Source organism: Saccopteryx bilineata, chromosome 10 (genome assembly GCF_036850765.1).
Source record: "Saccopteryx bilineata isolate mSacBil1 chromosome 10, mSacBil1_pri_phased_curated, whole genome shotgun sequence".
Lineage (NCBI taxonomy): Eukaryota > Metazoa > Chordata > Mammalia > Chiroptera > Emballonuridae > Saccopteryx > Saccopteryx bilineata.
This window is the reverse complement of record NC_089499.1, coordinates 30,116,822-30,142,646: the sequence shown is the minus strand read 5'-3', so window position 1 is coordinate 30,142,646 and position 25,825 is coordinate 30,116,822. Positions and strand designations below refer to the sequence as shown.

At 36.4% G+C, this 25,825-nt stretch overlaps 1 protein-coding gene across 1 annotated transcript in view; it reads left to right on the top strand.

Annotated features, from left to right (window-relative positions):
* The window catches only part of KCNH8 (potassium voltage-gated channel subfamily H member 8), a 366,401-nt gene that overhangs the window by 192,998 nt on the left and 147,578 nt on the right, over positions 1 to 25,825 (top strand). Inside the window, exons 4-5 of the mRNA XM_066244875.1 lie at positions 8,117 to 8,244; positions 13,225 to 13,465. Of these exons, the coding sequence (XP_066100972.1) occupies positions 8,117 to 8,244; positions 13,225 to 13,465 (369 nt within the window). The remainder of the gene's footprint in view (positions 1 to 8,116; positions 8,245 to 13,224; positions 13,466 to 25,825) is intronic.

The following is a 25,825-nucleotide window of genomic DNA, read 5'->3' as shown; positions in this document are numbered from 1 at the left end:
AGCTGCACACTTTTGATTTGGCTGAGTTTTTTCCTATATATATGTTATACTCAGCAAAATATTTACTTCAAGATGTAAATAAACAAGTAAATTGAAAATAACTGTATCAGAATTGATAGAAAACATAGATGACTGTGAAATGTAAAATTGCTTCTAAGCACAGTATTTTGAGTATTTTTTCTCAGAAATAAACTGAAAGAGATAAGAAATAGCCATGATGATAATGGTAATAGTTATTTGACAAACAAAGCATGTGGCCGAATTTCCAATAATCAATAAATATGAAAATACATAGTGCCATAAAAAATATATGATAATGAAGTATTTTTCTTATTTTGTTCATTTCTTCATTAAAATATTTCCCTATTGTAGACAAGGCTTTTGTTTTAAATATTAGTAATAACAACCATAAGTCATCTACATCTCATGCAACGCATGGGTGACAGATATAAAAATATATACATTTGCTTTGTAGAAGTATAATTTCTATTATTTTATGACAGACTGTAACAGTAAGACAGTGAAGTGTCATATTCTAACAAGATTAGTTTAGTGTAACAATTTTATAAAAGATGGAAGTAACATGCGTTAAGGAAGGGCTGCCTTCCCAAACACACAACTCAGCGCCAGGTTTTCATGCAGCTGAGATTCTCCAGTGTGGAAAGCATTGAAAAGTCCTCGATATGCTGCACTCAAAATCAGTAACACCAGATCAATACCTAGACACAGCATGAAAACTAATTTTTTACTCTATTTTGAAATAGTTATAAATTCACAGGCATTTGCAAGGACAGGGGAGAGAGAGAGAGAGAGAGAAAGAGAAAGAGCATTCCAGTTGTTCCTAATAGTTACAATTTATGTAATTATAGTATAAAAAATAAATTCAGTAAAAATTTAGAAGAAAAAGCACAACACTCTTAATATTGAAACTAACCAGGCATTCTTTACTTTTCAAGTTTTCTGTAATTTTGAAATTTTTCATAATGAATTGACACGTTCTTTCTTTTCTTTTGAAAGTTTTGGCCTTTCTACAAATTACAAAAACTGTGAAGCTTGTAATGTCACCCATTAAATGTTTTTCCTTGGTTACTGATAGACATTCTCTATCAAATTAAAGCAGTTTCCTCCTAGCACCCTGACCAAATAGCTTGTTTGGGAATATTTTTTTTCACCCATTTGACTTCTACTTTTTGGAATGTTTTTGAAGTTGTCTTGGCAGAACAAAATCAATTGTTGTGAATGTTCCATGAGCATGTGAAAAGAATGGGCATTCTGTATTGGACAGAGCCATGGATATATATTTGTTAATTATAGATGATAAATACTCTTTAAATTCTCTATAATTTTATTTGTTTCCACAACAATCTACCAATTTCTAAGACAAGTTACATTATTCACTCTGGTTTTGGCTTTTTAAATTTCATTTGGGTTTACAATGATTTTCTGCTTTTATTTTTTATTTATTTATTTTATTTATTTATTTATTTTGTATTTTTCTGAAGCTGGAAACGGGGAGAGACAGTCAGACAGACTCCCGCATGTGCCTGACCAGGATCCACCCGGCACGCCCACCAGGGGCGACACTCTGCCCACCAAGGGGCGATACTCTGCCCCTGGGGGGGGGGTCGCTCTGCCGCGACCAGAGCCACTCTAGCGCCTGGGGCAGAGGCCAAGGAGCCATCCCCAGCGCCTGGGGCCATCCTTGCTCCAATGGAGCCTTGGCTGTGGGAGGGGAAGAGAGAGACAGAGAGGAAGGAGGGGGTGGGGGTGGAGAAGCAAATTGGCACTTCTCCTATGTGCCCTGGCCGGGAATCGAACCCAGGTCCCCTGCACGCCAGGCCGATGCTCTACCACTGAGCCAACCGGGCAGGGCTATGATTTTCTGCTTTTAAAACTATATAATTAAAGGCATAAAAATTCATATGTTTTATATTTTATTATAATTTTTAAATAAGGGCTTTTAAAGGTCATTTTAAACCAGAAGTCTGAATTAATATTTAAATGAAATACATGCTCTAATAGTAAAATATGTGTTCTTAAAGCATGTTACAACATAAAAGAGGGGACATGAGGAGGAGTAGAAACATAACCTAAAATAAAACTGGAGAGGGAGTATTTTTTAGTGTGTATTTCTTTTGATACAAGGAGTAAAATGGGAGAAAAAAAGACAACAGAGGAAATATTTCCTGTCAAAGAGCTAGATTCATTTTTAATCAGCAGGATAACACACAGGTAAATCTATCTAGTAAGAGTCTACTTCGTAGTTGTCAGTAATCTACTATGGTGAGATGGAAAGAGTGTGAACTTTCAAGCCAGATCATTGAGAATTCAATATCAGCCTTCCCACTTTGAATTTTGGCAGATTATGCAATTTCTATGACCTTTAGTTTCCTTTTCAATAAATGGAAAAACTAATGCCTAACAAGATGAGAATTAAATAAGAACGAAGACCAAGTTTCTAGCCTAAAGCCCAGAGCATGCTAGAAGCTAAGGAAACGTAGCAAATACATGAAGTGTTGTTGAAAAGTATTAACTTACTAGAGTGTAAACAAAATATTTAATTTTTTTCTCAAAATTATCCTGAGTATTACTCAATAACTGAAATTGCTTATTTAATTGTCCTGCTTAACGACCTAGTACCTCCTCCCCTAACATGTTACTCATTTACATTTTTTGACCTGATGATAACCCCAGAACATTGAAATCTTTACCTTCTTCCCATTAGCTCACTGTTTTCCTCTTTCCTTCTACCTTAGCTTTCACAGTTCATAGTTGTAAAGTCTCTTTTATGTATACTCTAAACTTCAGCACCTCTGAATTGTTTCTGCCTCCATCTGGCAAAGCTGTAAACTCAAAAGAACCAACCATCCATTTTCTCTGGCCTGCACACAGGTGCCTAAGAAATGCTGGGACAAAACCTACACGAGGGCAGATGGGAACTCCTCTAAATTTAGTATTAGCAGCTTCAACTAGGTAGGTCATTCAGATTCCCCAACAAATCTATCATTTTCCCTCCAGGGCATGACATCCTCCATAACAAATATTTCAAGCATTCCTTATTGTCTTCAAACCACCAGCTCCTAATAATTAAGCCTTTATCCTTAGCATTTGACTTCACCTCCAAAGTAAATGAGAAAAAAAGAGAGAGGGGAAAAGAGAGAGAGAGGGAGGAGACAGAGAGAGCCTGACCAGGCAGTGGCACAGTGGATAGAGCGTCGGACAGGGACATGAAGGACCCAGGTTCGAAACCCCGATGTCACCTGGCTTGAAAGCAGGCTCATATGGTTTGAGCAAGGCTCACAGGCTTGAGCCCAAGGTCTCTGGCTTGAGCAAGGGGTCACTCGGTCTGCTGTAGCCCCCCGGTCAAGGCACATATGAAAAAGCAATCAATGAACAACTAAGGTGCTGCAACAAAGAATTGATGCTTCTCATCTCTCTCCCTTCTTGGCTGTCCCTATCTGTCTCTCTCACAAAATAAAAAGAGAGAGAGAGAAAAAGGAAGGAAGGAAAGAAGGAAGGAAGGAAGGAAGGAAGGAAGGAAGGAAGGAAGGAAGGAAGGAAGGAAGGAAGGAAGGAAGGAAGGAAGGAAGGAAGGAAGGAAGGAAGGAAAAGAAAAGGAAGTAAATTTCTCAGATAGGAGCTATCTCATCTTCCTGCCTTCACACCTGTATGTTCACCTCCATGTATAATCAATCTCTTCCTTCCCTTTAATTATAAGAGAGAGATGAAATGTCTCCTCCACCTAAGATAATCATTCAGAGTGAGGTGTGAAGATACTGTGACCCCTCTCTTTTATTTGCTTCGTCAGGAATGCTTTCCCTCTGCTACCCCTCATCTTATCTTATTAACCACTATTTCTCCTTCAGATTTTAACTCTGAGTCATTCATCTTAAGCAACTGATTGCCCACCACCACCATCACTACCCCAGAGTTTAGTCAGGTTCCACTGTTAAATGGTCCAATACGACTTTAGCCTTGTCCTTTTTTGTTATTGTAAAATACTTTCTTTACATTCAAAAATATATACTATATATGTATATGAAAATATTACAAATCCCCATAATACACCAAAAATCTCATTTAAGAAATAGGATTTTTACTAATGCCTTTTGAAAGGGCACACATGGTGCCCCAGCTAGAGACTATATATTTTTTTCTATCTCTTTGTATGGAACTGTAGTCATGTGAGTATGCAAAATTTTACAGCATATACATTTCCCTTAAAAAATACTAATTAATTTTAGTTTTGTATGTGTGTGAATATTATAAAAATGTTGCCATGTTGTCTGTGTTCTTCTATTTCTTGCTTTTGTACTCAATAGAATGTTTTTGAGATATTTCTATGCTAAAATTTCATTCATTTTACCATTTAATCCCACCTGAGTCCAGTTTAATGGAAATTGCAATATCCTACAGCATGACTATACCAAAATTTATGCATTCTTTTGTATATGGACAATTGGCTTCTTTCTAGTCTCACACATGAATACATATGTGTATTACATAGATGTACATATTTATGTGTTTGTGTATATCTGCAAATTATAAATATTGTCATAAATATTCTGTACCTCCATATTTTTTAAATGAGTTGTTCTCTATTTGTAACTTTTTTTTTTTACTTAGGAGCCACCAACCTGAAACCACTTTAATTTCTTTTCTCTGTTTGGGAGATTTTAGATCACTAAGTGAAATGCTTTTCAACCCCAATCTTGCATGTGGGTTACATTGTGACTAAAATTTTTCAAGAAAACTCTTTTTTCTTCCATTTAGAGGCAAGCCCAAGGCAGATACAGTTCTTTGTCATTTGCCTTTGAGGGGTAATTTTTAAGACTCTAAAATTGCTGTTGTTTGATTTAGAAAATCTCACCTATTAATGAGATTTCTCCGCTGAGAAGGGAATTGGCTTCTGGACCATCAGAAACCTCTAATCTGGTCTATTTTGTAGTTAGCTTTGTAATTCCACCTGACATTTGGATTCTGATATTGCATAAGCAGCTACTGGCTGTTCCTGCCACATTTCTGTAGACATTGTCTTAAAACTCTGGCTATTTCCACATTTAAATATATTTAAAATTAGTCCCTGATACATTAATGATAACATTTTCAGACATAACTTATAAGAGTTCCCTGTAGACCAATAGGTTGAACACCTAAAGACATGATCTTAATTTTTAGCAAAACAGTGAATTGTGCTTTGTTCAGCCATGAATTTCCCAAAAAAAGTGCTCCTTTTGATGTTGTACTTTGTGTTTTCTAATCTGTTTTTAGTCTTTCAAGTCTATAATAATATATTTTATTTTAAACATTATTTCAACATATAAAGGACAAAGTAAATTTTTTTAATATATAACATTAGGTTAGAGTTTAGAAGTAAAATAAAAATCCTATTTTATGGTCATTAAGAGTATCCCAGGGTGGGCTGGAACAGAGAATGGTTAAATTCTTTGAAAGACTTGGGAGTCCAAGCTCAGATGGGCAGGGACAATGATACATATTAGCCTATGTGACACTCAGCACATACTGGATTCATGTGTGATCATGGGACTATGTAATCGTATGACTTTGTGATTATGTGACATGTTACTAGACCTTTTTAGTTCTCTCGTCTGTAAATGGAGGATGATAATATTTATCTCACTCATATTTTTGAGTATTTATTGAAACAATAAGTACTGAGAATCTAGAATAGGGCCTGGCACTCAGTAGCCATTGATAATAGTTACAGGTTTTCCCTAAGGTAGCAACTAAACCAAATTATTATTATGATGGAGAGGAATCAAAGGGGCTTCATAATACTATAAAGATGTAATAGTGAAATTTAAATAAAGAATAGCTTTTAATTTTATACTTTGCAATCATTATAATAGATAATAATTTATTTACGATTAAACTGTATGTTGATCAACTGACCAAATAAAGACTGTTTCTTAATGTGATATATAATCAATTTATTTATTTATCTTGGGCAATATTCCTTTGGAAAATAGCAGACTTCTACATAATTTTATTGACATAGAGTCCAATTGAATTAAAGATTTAATTGTTAAAAATTAAAAAGCAAAGACAGGCCCTGGCCGGTTGGCTCAGCGATAGAGCGTCGGCCTGGCGTGCGGGGGACCCGGGTTCGATTCCCGGCCAGGGCACATAGGAGAAGCGCCCATTTGCTTCTCCACTCCCCTCCCCTCCTTCCTCTCTGTCTCTCTCTTCCCCTCCCGCAGCCAAGGCTCCATTGGAGTAAAGATGGCCCGGGCGCTGGGGATGGCTCCTTGGCTTCTGCCCCAGGCGCTAGAGTGGCTCTGGTCGCGGCAGAGCGACGCCCCGGAGGGGCAGAGCATCGCCCCCTGGTGGGCAGAGCATCGCCCCTGGTGGGCATGCCGGGTGGATCCCGGTCCGGCGCATGCGGGAGTCTGTCTGACTGTCTCTCCCCGTTTCCAGCTTCAGAAAAATACAAAAAAATAAAATAAAAAAATAAAAATTAAAAAAAAAAAAGCAAAGACATAAAGATGTTGGAAGAATGCATATATATATTTTAAAAAAGAATTTGTGAGTGAAGACAGTTTGTTTATACGGGACATAATGTCTAGATACCATAAATGGATATGTTGATAACTCTGGCAACATAAAAATTTAACATTTTTATACTGCATAAACTAAATAGAAAGTCAATTAACAAAACGGGAACACTATTGGCAGTGTATATAACAAAAAAGTGGCCATGAGTACACAAAGAGCTCTTACAAATTAATAGAAAAGTACCAATTTACCTTCAAAAATGGCAAAAATATGAATAGGCTTTGTCAAAATAAATTCAAATGGACAATAAATATTTAAATGAATTCTAATCCATATTCATAATTTTGAAAGTGCAAATTCTAATAACAATATGGAATTTTTAAACTATCAAAATGTTAGTTTTGTATTCATTTTATATGTCATAGTTTCGATGTGTGTTGTAGAGCAAGCCCATCAATTCCCTGTGGCTGGGAATGTGAATTTTTAGAATGAAAATATACCAAAATTTAAAATATACACACATACTCCTGGTAATTTATTTGCTGAGTATGCTGGTATAACAATGCAAAGCTCTGTGTTTAAGAATTTTTATTGCTGGATTAGCAAAAACAGTTTTTTCTTTAAATTGGCTAAATCTAAATGTGCATAACAGGGAAATAGCAAAATAAATAAAGCAAGTCATATCTTTAACTTGGCATACTCTTAGCTATTTAAAAGAATGTGAGAAGACTACAATATGCATATTTGGAATGATTTACAAGTTATTATAATATGAAAAAATACTATGTAAACAGATCTTACTGTAAACTTCCATTTATGCAAAAAAATACATGTGTAGATATAAAATATATATTAGATATTTTCTGGAGGAAAAAAAAGAAAATATATAGGTAATTGAATTTGGGATATGAGTGTAGAATAACAGGAAAGAAGGAGTAAGATATTTTATTTAATACTTTAATAATTTTCTGAAATTTGGCCGGATAGCTTGGTTGAGTGGAACGTCGTTCCTAAGTGTGAAGCTTGCCAGTGTGATTACCCAGTTGGGGCACATACAGAAGCAGCTCTATATTTCTGTGTCTCCCTCCCTGATATTCCCTAAAAATATATATTTTTTTAATTTTTTAAAAGTTTCTGAAACATTTGAAAGTTCTATGCTCACGTATGTTTTATTGTCATTTTAAAAACTAATGCAGTGAAGCCTGACCTGTGGTGGCGCAGTGGATAAAGCATCGACCTGGAAATGCTGAGGTCACCGGTTCAAAACCCTGGGCTTGCCTGGTCAAGGCACATATGGGAGTTGATGCTTCCAGCTCCTCCCCCCTTCTCTCTCTCTCTGTCTCTCCCTCTCCTCTCTAAAATGAATAAATAAATTAATTAATTAAATTAAATAAAAAGCATTAAAAACTAATGCAGTGAATATGATCATAAAAATATATCAATTATAAAGGACTTAAATTAAATTAAAGGTCAGCAGGGCCAGCAGATAATTTTAGGTGTTGAAAAGCATGTGCTCTTGAAAGGGAACTGTCCAAACTTGACTTTCTTGAGATGAAATGATAACATATATTGGTGCTTCATGAGCTTTCTTTTTTCCTAGACAAAACCAAAGGAAGATCAAGAGCAGGAACCCACTTCGACTCAGCCCGGAGACGGAGTCGAGCGGTCCTTTATCACATCTCTGGGCACCTGCAAAGAAGAGAAAAGAACAAATTGAAAATAAACAATGTAGGTGGATATGTGTGTACACTCTGAATGCTAGAGTTTCCCCTGGTGGCAATGTTTGATTCGCTAAAGAAAGGCTCCATTTACTCATTTATTGGCTTTCCTAGATTTTTTTTTTCCACTTTGGTTTGTGCTTTCCTATAAAGAACGAACTGGAAAAGGTCAGCAGTCATGAGGCATTTCTGTAATAAAAGTGCTTAATCATAGGGTTATCACAGCACAGAGATTAGAATATTATTGCAGTCAGTACAATATGGGACTAGGGACGCACAAATGGGGAGATACTGGCTATATTTTATGGCCGAGATGATGCAGCTAGTTGTATTACACATTCATAGTTATGTTGGTTAAAATTTCTCCAATTTAATTATAGTGCCATCTACTTTGCACTTGATCTAATTTCATTTAATGCTTTTATCCAGGGGGACTATGAAGAAATCAAAGTCATTACTCCACTTAAAAAAAAATTACATTTTATACAGAACAGTTGGAAATTTCACACAGTGGAACATTAAATTTTAAATTACATGTCATACATTATATGGTTTTGTAAAAAGTTGCATTCTTAGTAAATGATAGTTATAGCTACTTTCCGAAACCTAGTGCTTATGTCAAAAGCCACAGCAAAAATTGTGCTTATAAAAGATGATTCTACAGTTTTGCATGATAATATTGACCAGGATTTCACATTTAATTTTATAATCGGTTCTTTGCACTAGAAGACTTCACTGAGAAAACCGGAATTATTATGTCTGTTTAGTTGTCAAGATTCAAATGTAATTTTTCAAATGATGATAACGTCGTTAATTTGTACTGTCATCTCCAGAACACACAACTTCTTGGGTATGTACAACTCTGGGTAACAGATATAAATACTAAGCATCTCACTTGCCAACGACATTAGAAAAAGACACATCAAACAACCAGAGCTAGTTGGAAATCCATCTAAGATGCAGAAGTTCTGGGAGTTAGGGACACAAGAGGATTCTTTGGCCTCTACCTAATTTGACACACAAATACTTTGATAAAACAAGACTCATGCATCAGACATACAAAGTATCTGCTTCTTTGAGTGTATTCAGCAAAGAAAGAAGCATTTGCCCAGGTATGGAGTGAGATCTGACAGCAAAGCGCTGCCAACCTGGTTCTGCATCTATGTGATTCCCACTGGAAACCAGAGCAAGCTGTTTCGATCCATTTGTGCTCCAGGATCGTCAACCATGATAGTGTCACCTGCTATGTACCGCTGTTGAGTGTCACTGTTTATTTTGACTTAATCTAAAGATTTTCTAGGGATGAAGGTGCCTCACTGTCACATGGATTTCCTAGGAGTCCAAAGGACAGACTTGAAACAGGGCACCAACTTCATCTGTGGATCCTTCCACAAGTTCCTATTTACATCCCCCTTCAGTTACCAAGTCAGACTTAGTGACAGTAAACACGTTCTAGGAAGAAACAAAGGTAACCATGTCTGGGCTTGATTCTATGCAAGTTAACCAGCAAAGCACCTAAACAAATATTAGCCAGAGATTCTGCAATGCTGAAAGCAGACACAATCTTCTAGCCTTTAATTGAGACTCATTTGAACACAGCAAGTATTATTGAGCTTTAAAAAATGCATTTGCTGAACATGCTGTTTTTTCCCTTTAGAGTCAACAAAGTACAGAACAGTACTTAAAAATCTCATTTAAAAAATTATAATTCCCACTGCTTAGCTAATTTGCTAAATTGTCATTCATTTAAGAAGTACAAACATCAAGGTGGAACATTAAAATAATACATGGTAATTAAGGACATCTAATCCACATGGTGACTCTAACGATTCAGGTAATTCTTATTCCTGGAAGTGAAGTAGAAAATCGGGAATGGCCCTATCACAATCTCCTTTCAAGAAGAACAAGTAACATGGCTAAATACAGCAGGAAGAAAGAAGGAAGAAGAGGGAAAAAATTATCTGGGCAGTTTATTAGCCAAGTGATCTATCTTTGAGGCTATATTAACATCCACATACACACACATACAAAAGACTTCTTAATATTTTTGTAACTCTGCTATTTACAGATCCCTTTTACATATATCATGTTCTTTTTATTCTTAGAGCAAGCCAGTATTAGATATGATTTTCATTAGAAATATTTGAATGATGGAAACAAACAACTGATTTGAGATCTCCAAAGCAGAAGCCGCAGATGTGGGACCCAGCTGTGGACCCTCTGACTCAGACACTCTGCTTCTGGCCCTACCTTGCTGCCTCTCTAATACAGTTCTGTAGACTAGGAATATATGATGCAATCACAGACAAAGGAACTCAGCAGGCTATTAGCAATCTTTCATCCCAATCAGGATGCAAGACCTTTTAGCCATGGCTCTTACTTTGCCAGGAACGTCTTGAAAAAGGTGTTTAACTTCGGTTTTCCTTGATTTGTTATTCTATTAAATGACATTGAGATGATGCAAGTGTCTTCAACACAAAGAAGTGTAGAGATCACATGAGTGCCTTGGGAGCTTTAAGGGAGAGAGCTTTAAATGCATGAATATTGCCAGCGGTGTATTACCAGTCATCATCAAAGGCATTTGGGTTACTAGGATTACTCTATGTAGTGACTATATAAACAGTTTCTTATTCATTTGCTCATTCAAAGAAATGCTGCAAAAATAGTTTTGGTGATAGTTACCTTAATTAGACTTTATCCTTAACCCTTGTATTTCAATAATTTATAGAGTAGAAGTTAAATAGCTAGAACATCATTGGTACTAAAGACTATGCCTCAAAAGTCATAAATAATATATATCTAAAATTGAGAAGAGTTGGTTGTATTATTCTTTAGGCTAACTCCATAATGTTTCCTACTTGCTAAAGGCACACTTTTCAATGATAAAAAATTTTATTCCATTCAGAAGGTTTTTGATGAAACTTTACAAATACAGTGGGGGGTTAAAAAAAAGCGGGTTCTTCCCCCCCCCCCCCCCCCCCGACTCAGGTGATTATGTCAAGACGTATGCAGGATTTGAGTTTAAAACTTTTCAGAATTTAAATCTAATCTGAGATGTGTTCAATTCTCAGTATCTTTTAAAATCATTTTAAGTAATACGTTTTAAGTAGCCTATAAAAATGAAATCATGTGGTTTAGTTTGTGATTTGTGGCTGTCACTAATATATTGCTGACCATCTGGATCAGCATCATTAGTGCTTCATATAATCAACATCAACCCAATAAAATGCTTTACTCCTTGACTTTTCCTGACCTTCCCTTCCAGAGTAGGCTTCTCCCTCAAATGCGGAAAAATTTTCATTTCTGTAACTCTATAGGAAAAGATGTATTTGGACAGAAATTGAGATATTCCCCCATGGCTTCAGGTGAACTTATTGTAGTATATATTTTTAGAAGAATTATATTAGAATGCATTATGTCCCATTATAAATAAGTGTTTATCAACCTTGAGGACATTAATACGAACGGAGCCTAACTCTCCTATGCACCACCCTAAGCTTTGATGAGAGAAGCCCAACAGTTGTACTGCATTCTTCTCTTCTGGGCCTATGCAAAAATCAATCTTTGGAACCTGTTCCTGGAAATTAGAGAATGAGGCAAAGGAGGAAGTTCAAAAGTATCAGAGAATTAAATGGAACATAGACACAGTAGCAGATGGACATCAGCGAACAATGTGAAAGGAGTGAGGTAGTTTCTCATCATGAAACCCTGACATTATGAGGTTCCTGTGTGGGTTAAGTAAGAACATAAACAGGAAGTAACAGCATGTATTATGAATGCCTACCAAGCAAAGATGCAAGATAAGGGGTGCCTTAATATTAAGGTAGCAGAAATATTTGGTCACTGCTAGTCACCAAAAAGGAGCTGAGTGTTCCAGATTGCTCTTAACCTTTCTTGAGTCCTCAGATGTTTCAGGAATCTCCGAACAAAGTCCATTAATTTGTTCTTCCCTCCATGGCTGAAATAAGAAAACACATTGTGACCTGCAAGTAACATGTATTCCAGAACTTACTGTTCTGTTCATTCAACTTAACTTTGAAATTTAAGTTTCCATTACCTATCTTGTATTTCTCATTAATTGAGGTCAAGGCAAGGTCTGCAATATCTGGTCATAGGCCTGTCAAATTTCTACACACACTATTGTTGCGTCTCCCTCTGTCTCATAGCAGTAAGGAGAGTTGTTCATCAATTTCAACTGCTTTCAAAGTGAAGTATTTTTGCAGTTATAAAAACTCCAGCTATTCTTCTGTATTTAATCATCTGCACAGTGAACACTGCCTTTCTCCTCCCAGGACATGAATAGTAACTCTTAAGTGACTGCTTTCCCCTTTACCATCTTAACCAGAGCTTCCAAGTGTCAGAATGAATCCATGTCAGTCAAGGTTATGAGATCTGAGTTTCCAACTTGAAACTTCATGAAAAACCACAATGCAAAATGCAAGTGGTTAGCACAACTGGGTTATATTTTGAAAAAATATGTAAACAACTGTTTAAAATAGAATGTTGATCATATATCTCTATCTAGGAAAAGATGGTACCTTTGTTGTCATTAAAAAATTTCAAATCTACTATATTTTTTAGATAATAACTGTCATCTCAAAATTATAAGTATATGGAATATTCCCATGACAATAGAAATATAAATGTATCTGTGTTTAGAATGTGTGTAGGATTATATTTGCAACTGTGGAAGTTTTTAGGTGACATTTTAGGTACTGATCTTTTTATTTTTAATGAACAAAATCTGGGTTGCTCGGTTAATATTTATGACTAAACAGTGCATATTTCTGTTATTTATAACAAAGATCTCTGCTCAGTTTTTGGTATATATATCTCTACTTTTTGCATCACCAACTTCTAAAAGTCACCTGTGAGATATACTGACATTGTATGGATAAATGACCCTCCTTCCAGAAATGTGTAGAAGACTGTGTGGTCCTTGTTTCTAATGCTGTGTCTCCCTTCTCTTCTCTTTTGTCTTTCTCCACAGAATGTTTTTGTAGATAAAACAGCATTTCCGGAGTATAAAGTTTCTGATGCAAAAAAGTCCAAATTCATACTTTTGCATTTTAGCACTTTTAAAGCTGGCTGGGACTGGCTTATTCTGTTGGCGACGTTTTATGTCGCCGTGACTGTACCTTACAACGTTTGTTTTATTGGCAACGATGACCTGTCCACGACTCGGAGCACAACAGTCAGTGACATTGCAGTGGAGATTCTTTTTATTATAGGTAAGAACCTATGGCTGCTCTACCAGGAGATTTGCATAGGGGAAGTAAGAGTGTTCCAGATTTTTCTGACACAAATTTGAACTAAGATCCATTTGCATGAGCATGACTCAACCTCTGATGCAAATTTTGAAGATGCACATATTTGAATGTCTGAAAATTACCTCTTTCAACTTGCTCTCTTTTCCCTTTATTTCAACCCATCTAAACCTATGTTTTGTGTTTCCATCTTTATTTTGTCAAAACGGGCTAAAAAGGACTTAATAGCTGTTGTGTTTGTACTCTCCCATCCATCACGACCTTAAATGTGTCGAGTCAGAGATGGGGCTTGGCCAGAATCCATCAGTGGCATTCTGATAATGGTCCAGCCCTGAGCATGGTTCTTGCATACCTTTTTGACATGTTGATGGTGTTACCGTAAAAGACCTAGTTGCAGAAGCAAAGCATTACATTAGCCCTCCGGTAAATCAGGAGGAGCAGTGAGTATCTTATTTTAACTAAAAAGGTCACCCAGGATGTTTGCTAAGAGAATGTATCTCTGAAATATTGGGAACTGCAGGGGAAGCTGCATCTCTTCGTTGTTGTCAGCCTTTCCTTATATTCTTACCCCTTAAATCTTTGTCTGAATTAGACTAAAGCTTAGCTCTCGCTTGCTCATTCTAAGGCAAATTCTAGATCTCCACTAAGGCTTGGACGAACTCCCTGTGGAGTTCCTTCTACCTTTCAGTCATCCCTGTGGAGTTCTTAGCCATCATTAGCAACCTTATACCTACTTCTCTGCCTGGTCTTGGTGATATAGAGCAACAGCCTTATTGTAAATATAAGAGAATGTCTGGAAAATGTTTCTAAATGCTTGAACAAAGGAATAAGAAATGGATCTTAAAAGTTCAAAGAAAAGGAAACAGGTGAGGTCGACCAAGCCCTTGTTTCACTGGGGATGGTACTCTTCTGGGGGGGGGGGGGGGGGGGGGGGGTGTGCGCTGGTGAAGCTTTGGGAGACTGGGTGCTGTAACTGAGTGAGCACACGTTTGTTCTGAATGAGTCTGTATGATCTCCGCGTGGCTTTGACATCGCTATTAACACTGCATCCGCCGAACATGCCCCTCAGAGCTACGTTAGTACCCCACCCCCACCCCAGAAGTGGTGGCTGTAGTATGTTTCGGCCACTAGATGGCAATGTTGTCTAGTTGGGTAGCTTGGTAAGGCTACAGATTCAAGCAAATTTATCTTTAATATATTTTTTAAGTTAAACTATTCATTTTAAGTGTAACTGCAAAGGGATATTACATCACTGTTAAATGGCTAATAACAACATTCTAGTTTGTAAAAGAAGTGAAGATGAAAATGGTAGCCAAATTGGGTGTATCCATATATCGATTCATTGTGTTTTAATGTCTAACCTTTGTTAACCTTTGATGTCTTCTTCTACCCATCCATAACACACATGTAAATTAGCACTCTAAAGACTCCACATTACCTGGTCAAAGTCCTCAAGAACTTGAGAGGTCATTTAACATGCCTATGCCTAGTATCTGCTTAACAATTATTTCATATAATAATGATTATTACCATCATTTAAACTTTGGTCACAGGGACAGGGTGATATCTTGAATTTTCTTTTGTACTATTTCTGGTTCTTAGATATTTGAAATTCCACGGGCTTAGAAGCCACTTCTGGTACTACGTGCTCATTGGCAGATGATGGCATGCTTACACTCAGAACTCACCACTGTGAAAAAGATACTTTATTTTTGTAGGCTGCTTTCCTCTATTAAAGCAATGGAGTCTGGCTTAACCACCCCCCCTCCAATCTTCTGTGTTCTTTCTTTCGGCCATTTCCACTATGTTTCAGGCAGCGAGCTATTTCTCTAGGGAGGCAATACAGTAGTCTCTCCTCATCTGTAGTTTCGTTCCTATGGTTTCAGCTACCTGCAGTCAACCACAGCCCAAAATTAGTAAATGGAAAATTCCACAAATAAACAAACTTATAAGTTTCAAATTGCGTGGCATTTTGAGTATCACGATGAAGTCTCACACTAACCCACTCCACCCTGGAGGTGAGCCAACCCTTTGTCCAGCACAGCCAGGTTGTATACATTACGTGCCCATTAGTGAGTTGGTAGCCATCTTGGTTATCTGATGGACTGTCGTAGCATCTCAGTACTTGTGTTCAAGTTGGGAGATAACATATCTTATTTGGAGATTTGCAATAAATTTCATAGCATTATAAATCCTCTGAGAAGCCCAGTAATAAAGAAATCTTTTTAATGTGATTAATCCAGCACCTTCTTAACCACTGAACTTACTCCTGCTCAGATCCGTTAGTAATACTCTTTTGGGAAGACTGACTTAAAAATATTCTTCTCTGATAGATCCATCATAGAGTATCTGAATGTAACTATGCTAGTCAAAATGTAAATAAGAATGATGAGCTTGAATTTCTCCTATTCCCTTCCTCTTAAATTGCTTGCAAGCCATATTAGTTCTTTAGGATCAATAGGACACAAGGTTTGTCTCTAAGTTACAAAGAGCTTTAAAATTACTTTTGGTTTGAAAACCATCATGTACAACTTAGCTGCTGATTAAAAGCCTTGCAGAAACTTAAAATGAGACATGATCTACTGGTGATTTATAGACTATAATCTTTTTTATTTTATAGGTTGGAAACTGAGCCCTAGTGATAGGCCCAAGGCCCCATAACTAACTGATGGCAGACTCAGGGCTCCTAGTTGTTAGAGAAAGTTTCTTAAGAGTCTATAATCAACATGATTCCATTTTCTGAAAAATTCCACTCAACTTGCTTTCCTTTGTTTAAAGCAATGAGGCAGAAAATGAGAGAAAGAAGTGCCGAGTTAACAGCCTGAATCTCTGAAATCTTTGTGGTTAAAACCATAGTATACCCATAGATACAACAATCACTTCCCCCATTACCTCGCTAAAATTGCAAATAACCCAACTTTGTGCAGGCAGTCATATGCCCAGACAGACCCAGGGAATGAGTCATCAGTGCTCTAAGCCGGTGGTATTCCCCTCTTTTAGCCAGTAATGGTTAAGTGTGTGGTCAATTCTGTCCAATAGGATATAAAGAGATTATTTCTGAGGGCTTCCTGGAGATCGTTTTTGTCCTGACAAAAGAAAAGAGACATGCAAAGGGAAAATGCTTGTCCCTACTCCTTCTTTTCCCCCAGGGTTGTGTGGATGGGAGGATATGAGGTGTGTAACTACCGCAGCCACCTTTCCTCATTAGGAGAAGCATAGGAAAGATATGGATGGCAGAGCAGAAAGTTGAGAAACTGCAACTCTGGGCTCCTTGTTAGGTGATGTAGTAATGTTCCTATTATTGGTAGTGCTGTTCATTAGATATTCTGTTCATGATAGCTATATAAATTCTAAAAATACAAGGAAAAAACACGCTAGCACCAGTGACCCCTTGCATTGGGCCATTTCAGAAGTTCTAAGATACATCGTTTCCAAAGGAACAGAACGCTTTTTCTTCTGTCTTGTCGTCTCACTCTGAGGCTATCTAGGAAGTGGTTTGCACATTGTTATCTGCTGTGATAACCACAGAGGCTTAGAATCCTAGGCTACACCGTAAAGCTGTAACTCGGACTGACTCAGCTTCTGTGAGAACTCCTCAGAAAGTGAAAGGTCAGAGGAAACTTGGTGTGCAATTCCGCTTTTTATTTGCTACATTTACCTTAGTCACAAAAGGACATTGAGAGTCATGTGAGATAAAGGGCAACCATACACTGTGTAGACCATCCTGTCCAGGACTGAACATCTAGCATCTTTATCCACTACTCACCAGCAATGATCCGAAATTATTATGACAATCCCAAACATCCTATATATATTGTAATTGAAAGAAATTATTTCCTCAATGTTATATTTTTAAAGTTATACTCTCTGTTGATTTAGGTAGTTCTAGGTCACTGGTTCTCAGTGACGCAAGTAGAAAATAGTCTAGAAACATGTTGGTTGAACTTTTATTCATTAAGCAGCACAACCATCATGTAATATATGTTTGGTGCTTTTAGGTCACAATTGACAAGTGATTTTACCCCAACTAATGAACAGAATTCCCATAAATGTAGTATTTCTTACAAGCATATATATATTTACATTTTTGTCCATTTTTATTATTTTATTTCCTTCCCCTTTTATCTGTAATGCTTTAGCAACCAGTGCTTTTATTCACCAAATTTTGCTATTTCAGAATGTTTATTTCTTCATATTTGATTATTATTTATATTATAATCTTATAGTATAATTAAGTCAGGTGTATTTGTTCATACTTAGAAGGGAAAGGGGAGAGACAGAAAGCAATTTATCCAGGATCTAGCTAATGACTAATCAAGCTAGGATGACAGCTCTAAACCTATTTGTAAAACGGGCGAAACAGTAACAATATTGTGAGGATTTAATGAAGTAAATTTTTTCAAGAAATAAACTCACTCGCTGTTTAATCAGTAGTAATGAGTATTGTCAATAATGTTATCAAGCCTACATCTCTTCAGCTTGTCTTAATATCCACTATTGTCAGAAAACCAGCCCTCTTTAATCCATACTGAAAATCCAGCTAATCGTGGGAATAAGGTAGACCAGAACATTCCACATTCTTTAGCTTTCAACACAAGCGTCAGGGGACTTATTTACCACTTAAAGGATCCGAGGCTCTTACAGCTACTTCTACAGATGAGGCTCAGTTTTCTTTTAGAAAACCTCAATGGTGGTCTCTAAAATACCATCATCTTACATTTGCATAAGTCCTGCATTCTCCACCAGGAGTACTTTGGGATCTAGCGTGCACTGAAGAATCCCAAACAATCTTATAGCAATTATTCCAATGTCTTCTCCCATCCAATCTTGCATCACAACTTCTAGGAACAAGGAAATAAATGATATGCATTTCATTTCCTCCTCCTTTTTTCTTCCCAGTTCTGATGAGTCCTGAAAGGCACACACTGGGCTTCCAGGAACAGTCTAGAAGGAAGGCATTAGCTATAGTCTTAATCACAAGCTTTAAGTAACGGAGACTTGTCTCTATTCAACAACTTCATAATTTTGTTCCACTTCTAATAGTACTTTTAAATACATGTTTGTTTGTAAAGCTTTCCTCAAATTCTCTCCTTTTGTGCACAATCTTTAGAAATATGTTTTTCCCCACTTAACACAGAACTAAGGAGTAATGTTCTTATGCTCTTCAACTCCTGTGTGACTAATCTCCAGTAGAAATTCAAGGCTCAAAAGGAGTTATTTCATTCTTTCTGCATTCTTGGATGTCTTTTTCTATTTGGGTAAAGTATATAAAGCTCAGTGGAATCTGAAGGAATATAGACTTTTTACTACTATTTTATTGTACAAGCAAACCCTAACTTAATAGTCATTTTCCTGAGAATTACAAAAACATGATGTTTTCCCCTTTAGTTCAATGATTAAAGTTAAAAGAAAACTGGAGAAGAGGACTTCTAACAAATAAACTTGATATTTCATGATGGTAGGAGAATTAAAATAAATTTTCCTGCTGAATGATTTGGACATTCTGGTATTCCTAACTATGTATTTAGGAGTTTTGATTCATTAGCATTCGTTTATCTCTTAGTCCTTCAGTCTCTTCCTCCCTCCCTCCCTTTCTTTCTCATTCTCATTCTTTTTTTCCCTATCTCTCACATAATAACAGTCTTCCTCCTATTCTCTCTCTGCCTTTCAAACATCAGATAGTAATGAAAGTCCACATTTAGCACCCTTTACTGCACACATGCACCCCCACCAGTTAGCACTGATCTTGGATTGAGTAGTAAGATCTCTTACTAAGAGTAATTCATAGTCATAGCTCAGAAATGTGCTATTTTTTATCCAACCTTGAGAGTATTTCCAGTACCTACATTCACAGAAAATATATTTGGAGTATCAAAATAAAATGGAATGTATCGTACTGAGCATTAACTATTGACTGGCAATTGGCTACTGACCAGTATTTTCTGCTGAATAAGTCTAAGCCTGTGGATAAGAATAACTAAACAAACGAAAAAAAGAACAGAAAATTACCATCACTTCAGATTTCCAGTGAAGTGTGACATACCCAGTATCTTATCTCAAAAGTGAAGAGGTTTTGTAATCAGCATGCCTGGTGTGTGTGTGTGTGTGGGGGGGGGGGGGTAAAAAGAGTGTATTGAAAAGTAAGGTGCTATTTTCATTATTATTAAGACTTTCTAAATAAGTTGACATAAAAGTACCTATTTAAGCACTTGAGCAAAAATTGGGCTTGCATTTATTTTGTAAATAAATTATCAGTTTAATTATTGTTTCCCTAGCCTTTTCAAAATTTCTTATGAGAAGATGAAGTGTTATGATAAATGAGATGTTGAATGGATACCCAAGATATGTGACCACTGTATTTCCCCCCCGCCCCTTTTTTTGTTAAGTGCGAGACAGGGAGGCACAGACAGACTCTTGCATACACCCTGACCGGGATCCATCCCACAAGCTCCCTACCAGGCAATGCTCTGCTGGTCTGGGCTGCTGCTCTGCTACTCAGCAACCAAGATATATTGTAGTGCCTGAGGCGAGGCCAGGAATCCATCCTCAATGCCTGGGGCCAACTTTGCTCCAACCCTGGGAGACATGGCTATAGGAAGGGAAAAGAGAGAGAGAGAGAGAGAGAGAGAGAGAGAGCTAGAGAAGGGGGAGGGATGGAGAGGCAGATGGTTGCCTCTCTTGTGTGCCCTGACCAGGAATCAAACCCCGGATTTCCACACTCTGGGCCGACACTCTAACACTGAGCCAACCGGCCTGGGCCTATATTATTTTTAACCACGTGAAACTACACAGCAGAGGATTTCATTTCATTGGTTTAAAATAGTAATTAATAGTTTCCTTAGGCTAGAGTAATGGGTTTATGTTTGATGATAAAAGTATTTTATCACCATCGTTTCCTATTAGACAGGCAAGTGAACTTTTAGAAATATTCCCACCATTCTTTGCTATGAACAAAATTACTAAATGACAATGTTCTAACAAACCAACAAATTACATTCTCAAGGCATTTCTTCTGATTAATTTAATTTCTCCTCTGTGGCTATACCAAGCTAATTATATAAGGTTTAAAATAGAAACAGTGGAAAGAAACAAACGGCTTCAACCACGTTCATTCTAACGCAACCACTGCCTCCATATGAAATCTTTCTGGTGCTGTTTCCTTTTTTCCCTTTATGTGGTTGGGATCATAATCTATGCAAATTTAGTTGCCTTTTAATTTACATACCATTTTTATATAAGTATTTCTGTTTTACAAATATTTATAAACATTGAACATTTGCATAATATTCCATTATATACATGATCTATCCTATTTACTTAACTATGTCTTCCTGGTTACACATGTAAAGTGACTTTTTTTTTTTTTTTTTGCTACTTAAATAAAAAATAATGAAGAACTTCTCTGTGAAAAATATATTTATTCCCTAATGGAGCAAATCTGTATGGAATACCCATTGTTGGCACTGTATTAGATGTTGGAAATAGAGCAGAGAAACAAACAGACAGTGATCCTCATGGGATTTCTATTCCAGTAGGAAACAAAACAAGTAGGTGAGCGGCATGGAAAAAGTAAAACAGAGAAGGGGAAAGGAATGGGCTGCAATGGAGAATGTGGTATTTAAATAAAAATGTTGGGGAAACAAGACAGTCAATGGCATGTCTGGATGAAGAACAGTTCAGAGAATGAGAACATCAAATGCAAAAGACCTTACTCCTACATTTAGAATTATTTGAAGGAGTGGAATTATTGTTATTGGGCTGAAGAATATTAATATATGCAGCTTATAACATTTTTAGAATGTTCTTTTTTAACCACCTTATCCTTAGGGTATTTATTGGTCAATAAAGTTCTAGTGAAAAAGCACTTTGTTCAGGCTATTTGTTATAGTAATGGCTATTGTGAGACGTTCAAGGTGCTTGTTGCTTTCTAAAAAAAAATTAATGCTATAAGGCATTTCATTTAATGGAATGATTCAGATAATATATTGTTATTAATATTGTATTACTGTTACTTACTTTTATTTTTTTTTCTTAGAAGATTAGATATACAGGAAAAATTGAGTTGTAGTTGCCTAACAAACACAAAACTTATTTCACAATGTACCTGAATTCACTTTGTTTAAATATGAAACCTTTGTAAGATGGCAAATTTAGAGAAGAATTATCTTAGCTGTCCTGAGACTTACATATTACTGTAAATAGACTATGGCAAGGAGCACATTCTCATAAAATATGAAACAATAGTGCTTGTTTTGAGCAAGACAAGGAAATTAAGAATGGAATATTACTAAATTTAGAAAGCCAGAAGAAAATTGTGAGTTCTTGATTTAGAAACATACTGCACAGTAATGAGTTATTTTTTCCATTTTCCTCTTAGCAAACATGAACTCTGCTATGTCATTCTCTCCTTTTCCCACTTCTTCAAATATATTTTCTTGTACTACATATAAATATTGTATTCTGTAAGCAAAAAATTGCATTATTTATGTGCTTTATATTTTCCATTTCAATCCATGCATTTAGCATTTCCATTGGAATAACCTCTTATCCATTACCCTACTAGTTTAAAGACAAATAAATATATAAGTAATTCTTTAAAACCAAATATATATATTGAATATATTGAAAAGTTGTTTCAATATTTTAGATAACAAAAAATATTGCAGTCATCTGCTCTTAGATGTTATTCATTGTGTACTATTCAGTTCATTAAATATTTGTTGAAGATCAATATAATGTCACCCAAGTGATTGCACATGGCTATTCTCCAACATAGCATGGTAGACCCTTTATGACCTGGACGTTTTATCTTTATGCTTTTATGTATCATCACTTGCTTCTCCTTTCTGTGGTTCTAGCAACACCAGACCACTTGCAGTTCAACTGTATTATTTCTTCCATCCTTTGTGTTTTCATATCCTCTGTTTTCTTCTCTCAGAAAAAAAGTACAAGACATCTTTTTACACAATCAAATTCTTCTGATCCTTGAAGTACCATCTTGGACCTCTTCTACAAAGTCTTCTTTGTAACTCTTCTTATCCCTGTCAGCACACATCTGGGTTAGACTTCCCTCCTGCACTATTTAAGTGGTCCCCCCACATTCTTCAACCCTATATCATAATTGCCTATTTATTGCCCCCACACACCTGCCATGAATACACTATAAGCTCCAAGAGGATGTGGAATGGATAATATATATTTTTCTCTAGTTCCTTCAACTAATACAGCTTCTGACCCAGAGTAAGCAAGAAACTAATGTTTACCTACTACCATAGTTCAGATAAACAAAATATGAAATGTAGCTCATTGAGTTGAACAACAGCCTTATTTCCAAAGGCAGGCCTGCATGGTTTTTACATGTGGTCCCAACAGATCATTTTTCTTTATTTTTAAACAGTGTATCCCACTTTAGAGTTATTAATCCTTAAGGATGGAATATTACTAAATTTAGAAACCCAGAAGAAAATTGTGAGTTCTTGATTTAGAAACATAATGCAGAGTAATTAATCCTTAAGGATTAATAATATATAAATATATTTCTTTGCATTATCTCACTTGAAACTCACAACTCTCTGAGAAGACTGAAGTTGTAAAGACCTACTTCCTGTTTTCCCTATCTCACAATGTTTTTAAGGCTGATCCCACATAATATAGTATAATTAAGAACTAATTTTTTTTTAAATAAACCTTTTCTTTTTTTTTTTAATTTTATTTATTCATTTTAGAAAGGAGAGAGGGAGGGAGAGAGAGAGAAAGGAGAGAGAGAGAGGGAGAGAGAGAAACAGAGAGAGAGAGAAGGGGGAGGAGCAGGAAGCATCAACTCCCATATGTGCCTTGACCAGGCAAGCCCAGGGTTTTGAACTGGCAACCTCAGCATTTACAGGTTGACACTTTATCCACTGCGCCACCACAGGTCAGGCAAGAACTAAATTTGATGATAATATTTATCCCAGTTTAACAGATAAAGAAACTGAAGCTCAAAGAGGTTAGTTATTTTTTTAAAGGAAAGGAAATATATAGGGAAATGAAGAGTAAACCTATATTTTGAACAATAGACTTAAATGGTTTTACTTTTATTATTTCATTTAATGATTGTAACAAGGCCACAGCAGAGGTTTCCAATCACCCATGATAGCTTCTTGTTTGTCAGATGGTGCTTGTTCACTGTTTTCTGACCAGATCCCTTTCCATATTAGATATTAGCGATGCCCTCTTCACTCCCATTGGCTTCCATTGCATACTGTGTTCTCTGGTTTTCCTTCTTGTTCCTGGATGTTCCTACTCAATCTCTTTCATGAGCTTGTCTCTCTTTTCCTGTATTTTCAGTGATGCTGCTCCCTCGGGTTTTATCCTTGGCTATCTCCCTTCTCATCTAGATCACTTTCTATTATTTCAGTGTTGGTGGTTTCCAAAACAGTATCTTTAATCCTGAATGCTTCCAAAACTTTAATTATATCTGTTCAACCACCTACAGGCTAACTTTCCAATGAAATTCAGTTTCTTTAAATACCACATATCAGAAATTGAACTCATCACCTTCTCCCTCTAAACTTTAGACCTGCTTTTCTTTTCCTGGCTTTCCTCGTAGCTGTGAATATGACCGCATGAGCCATGAACTTAGGGTGATAGAGCTTTTTACAGATTCTTCCTTCCCCTTTACTCTCCCAGTAACATCAAACTCAAAATCCTGTGTGGTCCATTCTAAAGCATCTATTGATACACTCTCTCTTTTATTGTTACTGCCACTACTCTAGTTCCAATCACCATAAGTTCTGACTGGATTACTACTACCCCTAACTTCCCTGCCTACACTCTTAGAAACTAGTTACTATAGTAGAGCCAAGTTTTTGTTGTTGTTTAACATAATGTGTATCCAATTATGTCATCTCACTGCTTAAAACTCTTCAATCTCTTTCCCTATTCTTGAACTTTAACTAAATGTATACTGCGGTCTCCCTTCTCTTCCCCTTGGCCTTGCTAACTCATTTATCCACATCTGCATTAGCTATTCTTTCTGGGTGTACCCAGAGCACTCAACACACAATTTTATAATTTCAAGGAGTCTTTTCATGTATATCTCCTACTAAACTCTAATTTCTTTGAATGCAGGAATTGAGAATCAATCTTTGTATAACCAAAGCTCAGCCAATATATGTACCTATTAGGTGATCAATAAATACTGGTTGAGTAAACAGATGAAAAACAATCCTATTAGTCCTGTTTTACTTAAATAGAAATTACAACTTAGAGATGATACTAAACAAAACAACTTTCCAAAGGGTACATTGCTACTGAGCGGGAGAGCAAAAATTAGAACCTAGTTATAAATATCTTTAAAGCCAATGTGCACCCTAAGGGGTCATAACATTTTTTTAATTAATTTTAATGGGGTGACATTGATAAAATTGTCTTTCATCACCTTCTAACTGGTTTTCTTTGTGCCCCTCCCCTCCCCCAACACTGTAACCCCAACACTGTTGTCCATGTCTCTGAGTCTCATTTTTATGTCCCACCTATGTATGGAATCATATAGTTCTTAGTTTTTTCTGATTTACTTATTTCGCTCAGTATAATGTTATCAAGGTCCATCCATGTTGTTGTAAAAGATCCAATGTCATCATTTCTTATGGCTGAGTAGTATTCCATAGTATATATATACCAAAGCTTTTTAATCCACTCGTCCTCTGATGGACACTTGGGCTGTTTCCAGATCTTTGCTATTGTGAACAATGCTGCCATAAACATGGGGGTGCATTTCTTCTTTTCAAACAGTGCTATGGTGTTCTTGGGTATATTCCTAACAGTGGGATAGCTGGGTCAAAAGGCAGTTCGATTTTTATTTTCTTGAGGAATCTCCATACTGTTTTCCACAGTGGCTGCACCAGTCTGCATTCCCACCAGCAGTGCTGGAGGGTTCTCTTTTCTCCACATCCTTGCCAGCACTTACTCTGTATTGTTTTGTTGATGAGTGAAGGGTCATAACATTTTATTATATCACCACTTTTTCCTGAACTAAGCTTATACTTTTTTTTAAGCTTATACTTTTGAATAATAATAATAAAAAAAAAATACAAACTTGCTAATGCTGTGCCCATAGTATGATTATTATTGCAGTTTCCATGGCAATCAGTAATTTTGGTGCTCTTCCTCTGGAGGCCTTCAAAACAGTTTTATTTATACTGGATAATGCAAACAGCATAGTAAGTGTAGAAAAACTCAAAATACACTGAAATGAAACAGAAGTTTAGGATACTGAGCAAGAAGCAATTCTTTCTCATTAATCTCTTTGGGGAAACAATAGTGAACAAAAAGGAAATGTCCACA